General features: G+C 44.6%; 1 protein-coding gene across 1 annotated transcript in view; it reads right to left on the reverse strand.

The window, feature by feature from the left end:
* Positions 1 to 13242, reverse strand: part of LOC311145958 (NACHT, LRR and PYD domains-containing protein 12-like) — a 42999-nt gene that overhangs the window by 15475 nt on the left and 14282 nt on the right. Inside the window, exons 5-8 of the mRNA XM_084182361.1 lie at positions 12236 to 12409; positions 9112 to 9282; positions 3629 to 3802; positions 3212 to 3382 (exon numbers count right to left, since the gene is read on the reverse strand). Coding sequence (XP_084038487.1) covers positions 3212 to 3382; positions 3629 to 3802; positions 9112 to 9282; positions 12236 to 12409 — 690 coding nt within the window. The remainder of the gene's footprint in view (positions 1 to 3211; positions 3383 to 3628; positions 3803 to 9111; positions 9283 to 12235; positions 12410 to 13242) is intronic.

A 13242-nucleotide genomic window follows, 5' to 3' on the forward strand; every position in this document is an offset into this window, starting at 1 on the left:
CGTCCTCGAGTTTCTTTTTTGTGAAGAAAAAGGATGGAGGGTTACGCCCGTGCATTGATTACCATAGTCTCAATCAGATCACGGTGAAGTACAGTTATCCACTTCCTCTGATTGCGACCATGACGGAGTCATTGCACGGGGCGCGTTTTTTCACTAAATTAGATCTCAGGAGCGCTTACAACTTGGTGCGCATTAGGGAGGGCGATGAATGGAAGACAGCATTTAGTACCACCTCGGGGCATTACGAGTATCTTGTCATGCCATACGGGTTGATGAACGCTCCTTCAGTTTTCCAATCATTCGTGGATGAGATATTCAGGGACATGCAGGGGCAGGGGGTGGTCGTGTACATAGATGACATTCTCGTGTACTCGTCTACCCGAGTCGAGCATGTGGCCCTGGTGCGCCGAGTGTTGAGGAGGCTGTTAGATCACGACCTGTATGTCAAGGCAGAGAAGTGTCTGTTTTTCCAGGAGTCGATCTCCTTTTTGGGTTATCAGTTGTCTGCGTCAGGGGTGAAGATGGAGGTTGACCGGGTGTCAGCCGTGCGTAATTGGCAAACTCCAACAACTGTGAAAGAGGTGCAGCAGTTTTTGGGATTTGCGAATTACTACCGGAGGTTTATCCGGGGTTTTGGACAGGTGGCAGCTCCCATAACGTCTCTTTTGAAGGGGGGTCCGGTGCGTTTGCAGTGGTCAGCGAAGGCGGACAGGGCTTTTGGGAGGCTGAAGGACCTGTTTACTTCGGCTCCGGTGCTGGCGCATCCGGATCCCTCTTTACCATTTCAGGTAGAGGTGGACGCATCTGAGGCCGGTATAGGAGCCGTGCTTTCTCAACGGTCCGGCAAACCACCTAAACTCCGCCCCTGCGCTTTTTATTCCAAAAAGCTCAGTCCGGCGGAGCGAAATTATGATGTAGCGACAGGGAGCTGTTAGCCGTGGTGCAGGCCCTAAAGGTGTGGAGGCACTGGCTTGAGGGGGCTCAACACCCTTTCCTCATTTTGACTGACCACCGTAACCTGGAGTACATCCGGGCAGCTAGGAGACTGAACCCTCGCCAGGCGCGGTGGAACATGTTTTTGGCCCGGTTCGTATTTAAGATCACGTACATCCCTGGGTCACAGAACGGTAAGGCAGACGCACTGTTTCGGCGGTATGACACGGAGGAGAGGTCCGTGGAGCCCACTCCCATACTGCCGGAGTCTTGTCTGGTTGCACCGGTAGTGTGGGAGGTCGATACTGAAATCGAGCGGGCGTTGCGCACCGACCCTAGTCCTCCTCAATGCCCGGAGGGTCGGACGTACGTTCCGCTCGAGGTTCGGGATCGTTTGATCTATTGGGCTCACACGTCACCCTCCTCTGGACATCCGGGTATAGGCCGGACAGTGCACTGCCTTAGTGCTAAGTACTGGTGGCCCACGTTGGCGAGGGATGTGAGGGTTTATGTCTCCTCCTGCTCGGTGTGCGCCCAGTGTAAGGCGCCTAGACATCTGCCTAGGGGTAAGTTACAACCCCTGCCCGTTCCACAACGACCATGGTCTCACCTCTCGGTGGACTTCATCACTGACCTTCCATCCTCGCAGGGGAATACTACTATACTGGTCGTTGTGGACCGGTTCTCTAAGGCCTGTCGTTTGCTCCCTATGCCGGGCCTTCCTACTGCCCTACAGACCGCCGAAGCTCTATTCACCCATGTTTTCCGGCACTACGGGGTACCCGAGGATATTGTGTCTGATCGAGGTCCCCAATTCACCTCCAGAGACTGGAGAGCCTTTATGGAGCGTTTGGGGGTCTCGGTGAGCCTCACCTCGGGTTACCATCCTGAGAGTAATGGGCAGGTGGAACGTGTGAACCAGGATGTGGGTAGGTTTCTTAGATCATACTGCCAGGACCGGCCGGAGGAGTGGGCACGGTACGTGCCCTGGGCAGAAATGGCCCAGAATTCCCTACGCCATTCCTCAACTAACCTAACCCCTTTCCAATGTGTATTGGGTTACCAGCCGGTTCTGGCACCTTGGCAGCAGAGCCAGATCGAGGCTCCTGCGGTGGATGAGTGGGTGCGGCGCTCGGAGGAGACATGGAACGCTGCACACGTCCACCTGCAGCGGGCCCTCCGTCGTCAGAAGGCGAGCGCCGATCTCCACCGCAGTGAGGGACCGGTGTACGCACCTGGTGATCGAGTCTGGCTCTCTACCAGAAACCTGCCCCTCCGCCTGCCCTGTCGGAAACTGGGTCGGCGGTTTGTGGGGCCATTTAAAGTCCTGAGAAGATTGAACGAGGTGTGTTACAGATTACAACTGCCTATTGAGTATAAAAATATTAACCCCTCGTTCCATGTGTCTCTTCTCAGGCCGGTGGTAGCTGGCCCACTCCAGGAAAATGAAGTCAGGGAGACTCCTCCGCCCCCATTGGACATCGAGGGGGCACCGGCGTACTCTGTGCGGTCCATCTTGGATTCGAGACGTCGGATGGGGGGTCTCCAATATCTGGTGGAGTGGGAGGGGTACGGCCCGGAGGAACGGTGCTGGGTGCCGAGGAGAGACATTTTGGACCCGTCTCTCCTGACAGAATTCCACCGTAGTCACCCTACGCGCCCTGCTCCGCGTCCTCCTGGTCGTCCCCGAGGCCGGAGTCGGCGCACGTCTGGAGCCGCGCGTCAAGGGGGGGGGGTACTGTCACGGTTTCGGCCGAGGCTGCCTCTCTTCCTTGTTCGGGCAGGCTTCGGCGGTCGTCGTCTCCGGAGTACTAGCTGCCACCGTTGAATGTTTCTATGTTCGTTTGGTTTTGTCTGTATTATGTACACCTGTTTTCGTTTAGCACTAATTAGTGTCCTATAAGTTCTCGTTGTGTTAGTCTAGTGTTGTGTGTGATTGTTTCGCTGTCGTGTTTGTGCGCTACTGTTGCCTTGTGCATTTCGGAATTTTCCTCCTCTGTGTTAGGAGGTTATTTACGCACTGTTTTGTGCTCCTTTTGGTTTTCGCCTGTGTGCGGACTTTCTCGCCTCCGGGCGTTTGGCTCGTTATTTTGAGTGTGCTTTTCACTAAAGTCTATTGGACTTATTTTCTGCGTCCTGCGTCTGATTCCTGCACCACACCCACCTACAGCACCCACTGACATAAGCGTATGTCCACTTTACTATCTGTCACCTTCATTTGATAAAGGAGGGCCAAAGTTAATATTTATTTGTAAAGTCTAGTCGCTAAATAATTCACCTCAGCGTCTCCAGTTTACACTGCAGACTCCCCAGTCCAGCAGACAGCAGCTCCACTCCTGAATCCTGCAGGTCATTTTCACTCAGATCCAGCTCTCCCAGGTGTGAGTTTGAGCTGAGAACTGAGGCCAACTCTTCACAACATCTCTCTGTGAGTTCACATCTATTCAACCTAAAAGAAAACAAGTTGGACAAAACAAATTGGATCAAAATTCACAGGTATTTGCACAGTGTAACACCAGAACTCCCTGAATATATATTCGTTTTAAAAGCTTAGTCACACTTCAAAAGGAATTCAACAAGGTTCTGCTTATCAATAATGCCAGTAAATCCCCTGTAGCTCAGTTGTATGCACTCACTAACTGTAAGTCAATCTGGATAAGAGCGTCTGCTAAATGACTAACATGTAAATACTGACCTCAGTGTCTGTAGTCTACAGGTTGAACTCCCCAGTCCGGCAGAGAGCAGCTTCACTCCTGAATCCTGCAGGTCGTTCACACCCAAGTCCAGCTTTCTCAGGCATGAGGAATTTGAGCTGAGAACTGAGGCCAGTGCTTCACAACATTGCTCTGTGAGGTTACATCCATGTAGCCTATAATATAAATAAATTGTTTAAGTAATTAAATTGTATCCAGCATTTGGAAAGGCACACACCTGTCTATATGTGTCTATATGTGGTCCTCTGTAGCTCAGCTGGTAGAGCACGGCGCTTGTAACGCCAAGGTAGTGGGTTCGATCCCCGGGACCACCCATACACAAAAAATTTATGCACGCATGACTGTAAGTCGCTTTGGATAAAAGCGTCTGCTAAATGGCATATTATTATATTATTATTATTATATAAAGTCCCACAGTTGACAGTGAATGTCAGAACAAAAACCAAGCCATGAGGTCGAAGGAATTGTCCGTAGAGCTCAGAGACAGGATTGTGTTGAGGCACAGATCTGGGGAAGGGTACCAAAAAATGTCTGCAGCATTGAAGGTCCCCAAGAACACAGTGGCCTCCATCATTCTTAAATGGAAGAAGCTTGGAACCACCAAGACTCTTCCTAGAGCTGGCCGCCAAATTGAGCCATCGGGGGAGAAGGGCCTCCGTCAGGGAGGTGACCAAGAACCCGATGGTCACTCTGACAGAGCTCCAGAGTTCCTCTGTGGAGATGGGAGAACCTTCCAGAAGGACAACCATCTCTGCAGCACTTCACCAATCAGGCCTTTATGGTAGAGTGGCCAGACGGAAGCAACTCCTAAGTAAAAGGCACATGACAGCCCGCTTGGAGTTTGCCAAAAGGCACCTAAAGGACTCTCAGACCATGAGAAACAAGATTATCTGGTCTGATGAAACCAAGATTGAACTCTTTGGCCTGAATGCCAAGTGTCACGTCTGGAGGAAACCTGGCACCATCCCTACGGTGAAGCATGGTGGTGGCAGCATCATGCTGTGGGGATGTTTTTCAGCGGCAGGGACTGGGAGACTAGTCAGGATCGAGGGAAAGATGAACGGAGCAAAGTACAGAGAGATCCTTGATTTAAAACCTGCTCCAGAGCACTCAGGACCTCAGACTGGGGCAAAGGATCACCTTCCAACAGTACAATGACCCTAAGCAAACAGCCAAGACAATGCGGGAGTGGCTTCGGGATTAGTCTCTGAATGTCCTTGAGTAGCCCAGCTAGAGCCCAGACTTGAACCCAATCGAACATCTCTGGAGAGACCTGAAAATAGCTGTGCAGCAACGTTCCCCATCTAACCTGACAGAGCTTGAGAGGATCTGCAGAGAAGAATGGGAGAAACTCCCCAAATACAGGTGTGCCAAGCTCGTAGCGTCTTACCCAAGAAGACTCAAGGCAGTAATCGCTGCCAAAGGTGCTTCAACAAAGTACTGAGTAAAGGGTCTGAATACTTATCTAAATGTGATATTTCCGGGGGGTTTTCCTCATAAAATTAGCAAAAGTTTATAAAAACCTGTTTTTGCTTTGTCATTATGGGTTAATGAGTGTAGATTGATGAGGGGGGGAAAAAACTATTTCATCCATTTTAGAATAAGGCTATAACGTAACAAAATGTGGAAAAAGTCAAGGGATCTGAATACTTTCCCGAATGTACTGTATTCCTCTTTTTTGACAGTGTCTCCATCTCTTCCAGTATTCTCATTTTGATACCTACGCACCTGGAACAGACTTGATTTGGTACAAAGGACATTTAAAGAGTGCAGATTTCCTTCTATTACATCCAGGGAAATGGGAAATGGGGATCAGCTCATATTTTGGGGGTCTGCTAATCTGTGAACAACTGTATTTTATTTATTTATGAGTTGGACATACTGCTTAGCTCATTCCCCGACCATGGCTAACCTCTGACCCTACTCGGGACTCTTCAACCCCTCGACACATTCCACTCATTTCTTTCCACATCTTTCCTTTTTTGACCTCACCCATTCCCAGTCCCCTCCCACTCACAAGGCAGGCAATGTAGTTGACCTCATCTTCACTACACTCTTAGAAAAAAAGGTTATTCTGCTGATCCCATAGGAGAACCCTTTTTGGTTCCAGGTAGAACCCTATGTGGAAAGTGAGATGTTGCATCTCAAGAGATTTCATCCTGCAAAATGTCGAATAAATAAATAAATAAACTACAACTGTTTTTTTAAAAGTCAGTTCAAGCCCTCTGACGTGATCATACATGAGTTCACTTCATAAATTTGACATGAATGTTAACGTGCATGCAGCCTGCAATTAACATAATTACACACCCAACATCACCATATTTGGGTAGAAAAATCCACTATTGTATGGACAGTAGAGCAGAGAGGAGAGAAGAGATGTCAAGAGGTGACCGTAACAATTTGATATTCTATGTACAGACGTTCACTTGTTCAACAGTAAAATTTAGTGTACGCACATCTCAGAGCAGACGTGGGATTCATTTGAACACACCATATGATCACGTTGATGTAGATCAGGGGTGTCAAACGTACGGCCCGCGGGCCGGATTAGGCCCGCAAACGGGTTTAATCGGGCCCGCGAGATGATTAAAAAATATATATATATAATAATAATAATAATATTGTAAAGTATAAAAATGCGCTGCAATTTTTCAATAAAATAAACTGCTGTTCCAATTGCGTCCACTGGATGGCGCAATAGCAATTGTGTTAAGCAAGCAAACTGTTTATACCGGGGCAGAGCAAGTAGGTCAAGCACGTGCAGCCAATGAGCTACTTTGTTTTGCCCGCGATATTTATTACGGCTTCTACTTTTAACATTATGTGCTTTGGCACCCTCATTGCCCCAATATGTCTCTGTCAAAAAAGAGAAAAGTGGACGCAGAGTGCAGAGTGTTCCAAGAAAAATGGTCATCCTATTTAATCACGGAATTGAATGGGAAAGCTGTATGTTTGGTGTGTTCAGAGCATGTTGCAGTGCTGAAAGAATATAACCTTCGTCGCCACTATGTGAGTCTTCATGCCGACAAATATGACAACTTTCAAGGACAGCGGAGATGAGAGAAGGTGAATGAACTGTTGGCGGGTCTGAAGAAACAGCAGTCTGTGTTTACTCACAGCCGAGACATCAGTGACGCTGCAGTGAAAGCTAGCTACCTCATTGCTAATGAAATCGCAGTGGCTTCAAAACCATTTAGTGAGGGTGAATTTGTAAAAACATGCATGATGAAGGCAGCGGAGATTGTGCCCTGAAAAGCGGCAGGCTTTTGCAAATATCAGCCTGACAAGAAACACAGTTGCAGACAGGATTTCCGATCTTTCAGTGGATTTGGACAGCCAGTTGAAGCAAAAAGTAAAGTCATTTATTGCGTTTTCGGTTGCAATTGATGAAAGCACGGACATTACAGATGTTGCACAACTGGCCATTTTTTCATCCGCGGAGTTGATGACACATTGACCGTCACCGAGGAGTTTGTGGAGTTGGTGCCGATGACAGATACAACGACAGCAGCTGATATTTTCACCGCACTCGTCGGCGCGCTGGACAGGGTCGGAGTGGACTGGTCCCGCGCTGTCAGCCTGGCTACAGATGGTGCGCCCTCAATGATCGGGAAAAAAGCAGGCGTTGTGACAAAGTTCAGAGAGAAAGTGCAATCTGCAAATGGAGGACGTGATTTTTTGACTTTTCACTGTATTTTGCACCAGGAGACTTTGTGTTGCAAGTCATTAAAGATGGATAACGTCATGAAGGTGGTCATCCAAACTGTTAATTTCATCCGATCCAGAAGCCTGAATCACCGTCAGTTTGACAGCCTTCTCAGAGAGAAAGACCACATCTATGGCCTGCCATACCACACTGAGGTAAGATGGTTAAGCCGAGGTGCTGTGCTGAGGCGTTTCTTTGATTTACGAGAAGAAATTGAACAGTTCATGGAAGAAAAGGGCAAACCAGTGTTAGAATTTCATTCCGCAGAATGGATGCCGGACCTTGCATTTATGGTGGATGTTACAGAGCACCTGAATAACTTGAACAAACAGCTGCAAGGGCGCAACAAAGTTGTCACGCAGTATTATGACAGCATACGTTCTTTCAAGTTGAAGCTGTCATTGTGGGAGACGCAACTTGCCGGTGGTGATGCAGCTCACTTCCCCTGTCTGAAAAATGTGTGCGCGACCCAACATGTGGCAGACATGAAGCGGTTCAAAGATAAAATAACGGGACTGTTACGGGAGTTTGAGCAACGCTTTCAGATTTATGTTTATATGTTTTTATGTTGATGTGCTATTGTTTTTAATTGATTTTATTTTATTTGTATATTTAACCTATTCTTGACTCTGTGGTTCTTGCACTTGTTTGGGGAACAGGATTTCATTATTTTTATCTACATTTCTGCCTCAGAAATGACACCCTGATATAGTTCTGTGATCTGTGATATACTTCTGTGAATCACTGAGGCATTGTGTGTTTGTGTGTTCTTTGTCCTCAGAACTTTCAAATAACTTGAGGTGTTTTATGATTAATAGTGATGTTGTGCTTTTGGACACTGTCCTCAGGCTCCAGCTTTATGTTTATATGTTTTTATGTTGATGTGCTATTGTTTTTATTTTATTTGTATATTTAACCTATTCTTGACTCTGTGGTTCTTGCACTTGTTTGGGGAACAGGATTTCATTATTTTTATCTACATTTCTGACTGAGAAATGACACCCTGATATAGTTCTGTGATCTGTGAAACAGTTCTGTTAATCACTGAGGCATTGTGTGTTTGTGTGTTCTTTGTCCTCAGAACTTTCAAATAACTTGAGGTGTTTTATGATTAATAGTGATGTTGTGCTTTTGGACACTGTCCTCAGGCTCCAGCTTTATGTTTATATGTTTTTATGTTGATGTGCTATTGTTTTTAATTGATTTTATTTTATTTGTATATTTAACCTATTCTTGACTCTGTGGTTCTTGCACTTGTTTGGGGAACAGGATTTCATTATTTTTATATACATTTCTGCCTGAGAAATGACACCCTGATATAGTTCTGTGATCTGTGAAACAGTTCTGTTAATCACTGAGGCATTGTGTGTTTGTGTGTTCTTTTTCTTTAGAATTTTCAAATAAACTTGACGTGTTTTATGATTAATAGTGATGTTGTGCTTGTACTATTTGGACACACTGTCCTCAGGCTCCAGCTTTATGTTGTATGTTGATCGTATTAAAACAAAGAAAACAATCTGAAGTTGTTGTTTTTAAGTTATATATACCATGATTTTTCCGGTCCGGCCCACTTGGGAATAGATTTTCCTCCATGTGGCCCCTGAGCTAAAATGAGTTTGACACCCCTGATGTAGATAAATACAGAATCTTGCGTGTAAATAAGTGCATGTCCACTTTACTATCTGTCACCTTCATTTGATAAAGGAGGGCCAAAGTTAATATATGGTTGTAAAGTCAAGTCGCTAAATAACTCACCTCAGCGTCTCCAGTTTACACTGCAGACTCCCCAGTCCAGCAGACAGCAGCTCCACTCCTGAATCCTGCAGGTCATTGTCACTCAGATCCAGCTCTCTCAGGTGTGAGTTTGAGCTGAGAACTGCTGCCAACTCTTCACAACATCTCTCTGTGAGTTGACACCTATTCAACCTAAAAGAAAACAAGTTGGACAAAACAAATTGGATACAAATGATCCACTACTTAGATTCTACTCATTAAACTCTTAGAACCTAAAGTAACAGGACATTATCACTTCAGAGGCAGAACAATAGACTGATTCATTAACCACATTTCCATTCACAGTTTTTATGCGAGTAAAGTCATACCGTATTTTTAAAAAATCACTACAGCTGTGCTGGAAACAAGAAGTTTCGGTACAATTTTATAAAATGGCAACAGATCATTTGTTCGTTCGACACGGTGGGATCTTTTTGTGTCGGTAAAAACAATTATATCGAGAAATGGCGGTGGAAACACCTTTATGCACAAATATTGATATAATAACCATCATATAGAAGTAAACTTGGAGTCACGCGATGATATGGTGTGTGGTCCTCCCACTACAACAAGGGAAACCATGTAGTTTATTAGGCTACTGATGAAATAAGTTATGATGAACGTCACAGGGTGGTGAAAGTGCACGGTGATCTTGATGCTCCTTTCCAATAAATATCAAAAGTCTGGTTCTGGTGACATGATGATCGAGGCTTGGCTGCCATTTTGACACATACAAATATTATCGCTCTTATCCATAATATTCTCATGTAGACTACCCTACCTGCTACTACCTACCTACTTACCCGCACTGTATATGTGAGCTGTTGCACGTGCCAAGACCAGAGAAGCCACATAACATGTTGCTATTTAACGCAACAGTTTTTGTGACAAAACTATTGGTAGAGTTGAAAATGTGATGGAAACACATTGAACTTTATAGATTTTTATTGGGTACAAAAAAAAAAGTACATTTTGTGTACACTACGTCATCACACACTGATTTTTATCCGCAACAAGTCAGTTTGGTGGAAACACACCACTGGTGGGAAAATGCATATATTTTCTTTATGCAGATTTTAGAATATTTGCATGAAAATGTGTCGCCAACTGGATAGAAACCTAGCTACTGTTAGCCTTTATACCTTGGATGGGCAATTTTGATGGGGGTGGGGCCACAAAATAGTTTTACTTATCATGAGGGGCCGCAGTGGCTCGTGGGTCTGCGTCAGTGGCGTTGCGCAGTTTCACGGAGCCCCCACCCCGCAAGGTCTGAGCAAGCCCCCCCAGAGAGAAAAATGTGCAGTTATATAGCTAATCTCATGCTATTTTACATATTTTGCCATGAGGCTGAGAGAAAATGTTGCTGCTTAAGAGCTCAGGGATTCTTGAAAGACGGGACAATCAACTATTTTTCCACAAATATTTTTCTTTAGGCCTTATCACTTGTTGGACTATAATTGTAAAAATGAAATAGACTGAATAGACTGAATAAATCCAATGAGTTGCTGTCACGTCTCCTCCCGTTGCTCCCCTCCGGCGCTCTGATTCGCCGGTCTACTGAGCCACCGGTCTGAGCGCACCACCTCGGCAACACCGGAATGGAAACCCAACACACCCTAATCACCTCCAGCGCACCTGCACCTCATCATCTCATCACTACCCCTATACAGCCCTGGACTGTTCAGCGTTGTGTTGTGTGTGATTGTTAGTGTTATGTCGTGTACTCGCTCTTTGTTGTTCTCTTGCTCAGTGTTAAGGAAACCTTTACATTGTTGATTCCTGCGTCTGCGTCCTGCCTCTTCGTATCCTCAGTACTCGTCACAGTTATCTTATATGTTTTGCTTTTTTCAAAAAAATTAGGAGGTTGTTCCTTTACATGGTGTGATAGCTGATACTTTGGTCTATCAAAATATATATTTCAAATGTTGTTAATATTGATTGTTTAATTCTAACATTAGATGATTGAAATATGTAATACAAATCTTCAAACTTATTTTTGTTTTGCTTTATAGTACTATTAAATGCTCCAGGGTTAATTTCGTCAGCTTTTTGGCATGTTTTTCTAGCTCAGCAAATACTTCAATTGTTTAAGCATATGATGCAGAACAGTGATTAAAATATTTTTTCAGAATATTGACCAAATAAATCTATCTTAAGGGGGTTAGCCATCAGTGACAGAGTTATCAAAAAGCCACTGACAGAGTTGACAACAGATACTCAAAACAAACATATTTCTGCATCTAAAAGTCCAATACGAACATTTGTAAAATATGGAAAATGATTCATTTGGAATTCCCCAATAAAAACGACCTTTCTATCAGATCTTTCAGCACTCTTACGGAGTGGACGTTAGACTTAAATCTGACTGTGTTGATGTTTTACGGAGTTGACAAAAATGGCATTTTTCTTCTTCATTCAAGTGGTATACACAGTAGCAATTTAGTTTTTCCTCAGTAGTTTTATGACCCCTAAACCTAATTAAATGTAACATATTTGAACCAAAACTCATATTTTATCTTAATCTATCAGGCCGATGGAGTTGATAGTTTATGGTTGTGACCATGGTGATTCCAATATTGTTTGTTTAAATAATCAAAAGTAGAGAACTTTACAGATCATGAGTGGTCTTGTTGCACTACATGTAATGAGGACATGAAGAAGGGGTCCTTGTGGTAAAGCTGAACTTGCTAATTCCTGATTAATCAGTTGAGTTGACCAAATCTCCTGACACATCTTTTAGGGATCACAGTTTTTAGAGAAATATTCTCTGGCCTCAAGCAGCAGTTATTGGAAACGCGGAAAGAGCCAAAACAGGAAATGCAGTGCAAGGAGGTTGGTTGTGAGGGGCAATGGTGTGATATGCAGGAATCGTAATCCACGAGCGGCAGTGGTTCAGATCCAACAAAGGTGCATGCCTGATTTATCAAAGTTTTGTATTTGACGGACCTGATTGTCCCGAGTTAAATCTGAGTTCAATGTTTACCTGCATGCGACATGAAACTAACATAATTACTCACCCTTACGTCGCAATATTTGGGTCGGAGAATACACTTCACGATCATATCAGCGCACCTTTATTTGATAAGGGCCAATGTAAATAACTCACCTCATTGTTTCCAGTTTACACTGTGGAATCCCCAGTCCAGCAGACAGCAGCTCCACTCCCGAATCTTGCAGGTCATTGTCACTCAGGTCCAGTTCTCTCAGTTGTGAGGAGTTTGAGCTGAGAGCTGATGCCAACTCCTTACAACATCTCTCTGTGAGTTTACATCTGTTCAACCTGAATAGGACATCAATTGAAATTGAATCAACACAATGTGAACATTTTCAAACAGAACTGCCAAAATATTCAAATCTAACACACCCAGCCAAGTTCTTAAACCATTATAACTACTTACAGAGCTGTTCTGGAGGCTTTGACCACTGGCCAGTGGCGGCTCCTGAAAAAATTCTCAGGAGGGGCAATTTTTCTGATGATTTAGGTGACCTACACACATTTTAAAAAAGATATGTCCAGCAACAACATGAAGACAGGGGCAGCATATAAGTCAATACCAGAAGCATTTATTGACTGATCTGGGGAGATGGATTCCAGTTTCTGTGACAGATTATAAATAATCTCTGATGCCTTTGTTATATTAGCTTTTGGTTGAATGTACTGTCGTAGTAAATATATAATGTTATAGCTTGGTCTGACTAAAATCTTGTGCATGACCCATTTTGTGTTGGGCGTTTGTTTCTGTTCCTATCCTATAACAATGGACAAAAGAGTCCTATCTTGTCAGCCTTGTCAGCAGGTGGCCAAGGAGTGGTGATCCTAGCTGACCTAAGACAGGACACTTTTACTTTACTCGCGTGCACGAACGAGTCCGTGCACGCGATTCCAGATATCTTTACCTCTGAATAAACTGCCTTTATTATACCATATCCACCCTGTCCAAAGTCTCTACTTGGTCTCAGTTCTCCAGTAAACTTGTGATTATCAACAGTACACAACGGTAACAAACAATTGGGGGAACTCACGGGGCAGATAGTAACCACTTAAAAGGAAGCGATTCCCAAACCTTCCATAACAAAGCCATCACCTACAGAGAGATGAACTTGGAGAAGAGT

Source organism: Coregonus lavaretus (assembly GCF_964263955.1).
Source record: "Coregonus lavaretus genome assembly, chromosome: 18".
Classification (NCBI taxonomy): Eukaryota; Metazoa; Chordata; class Actinopteri; order Salmoniformes; family Salmonidae; genus Coregonus; species Coregonus lavaretus.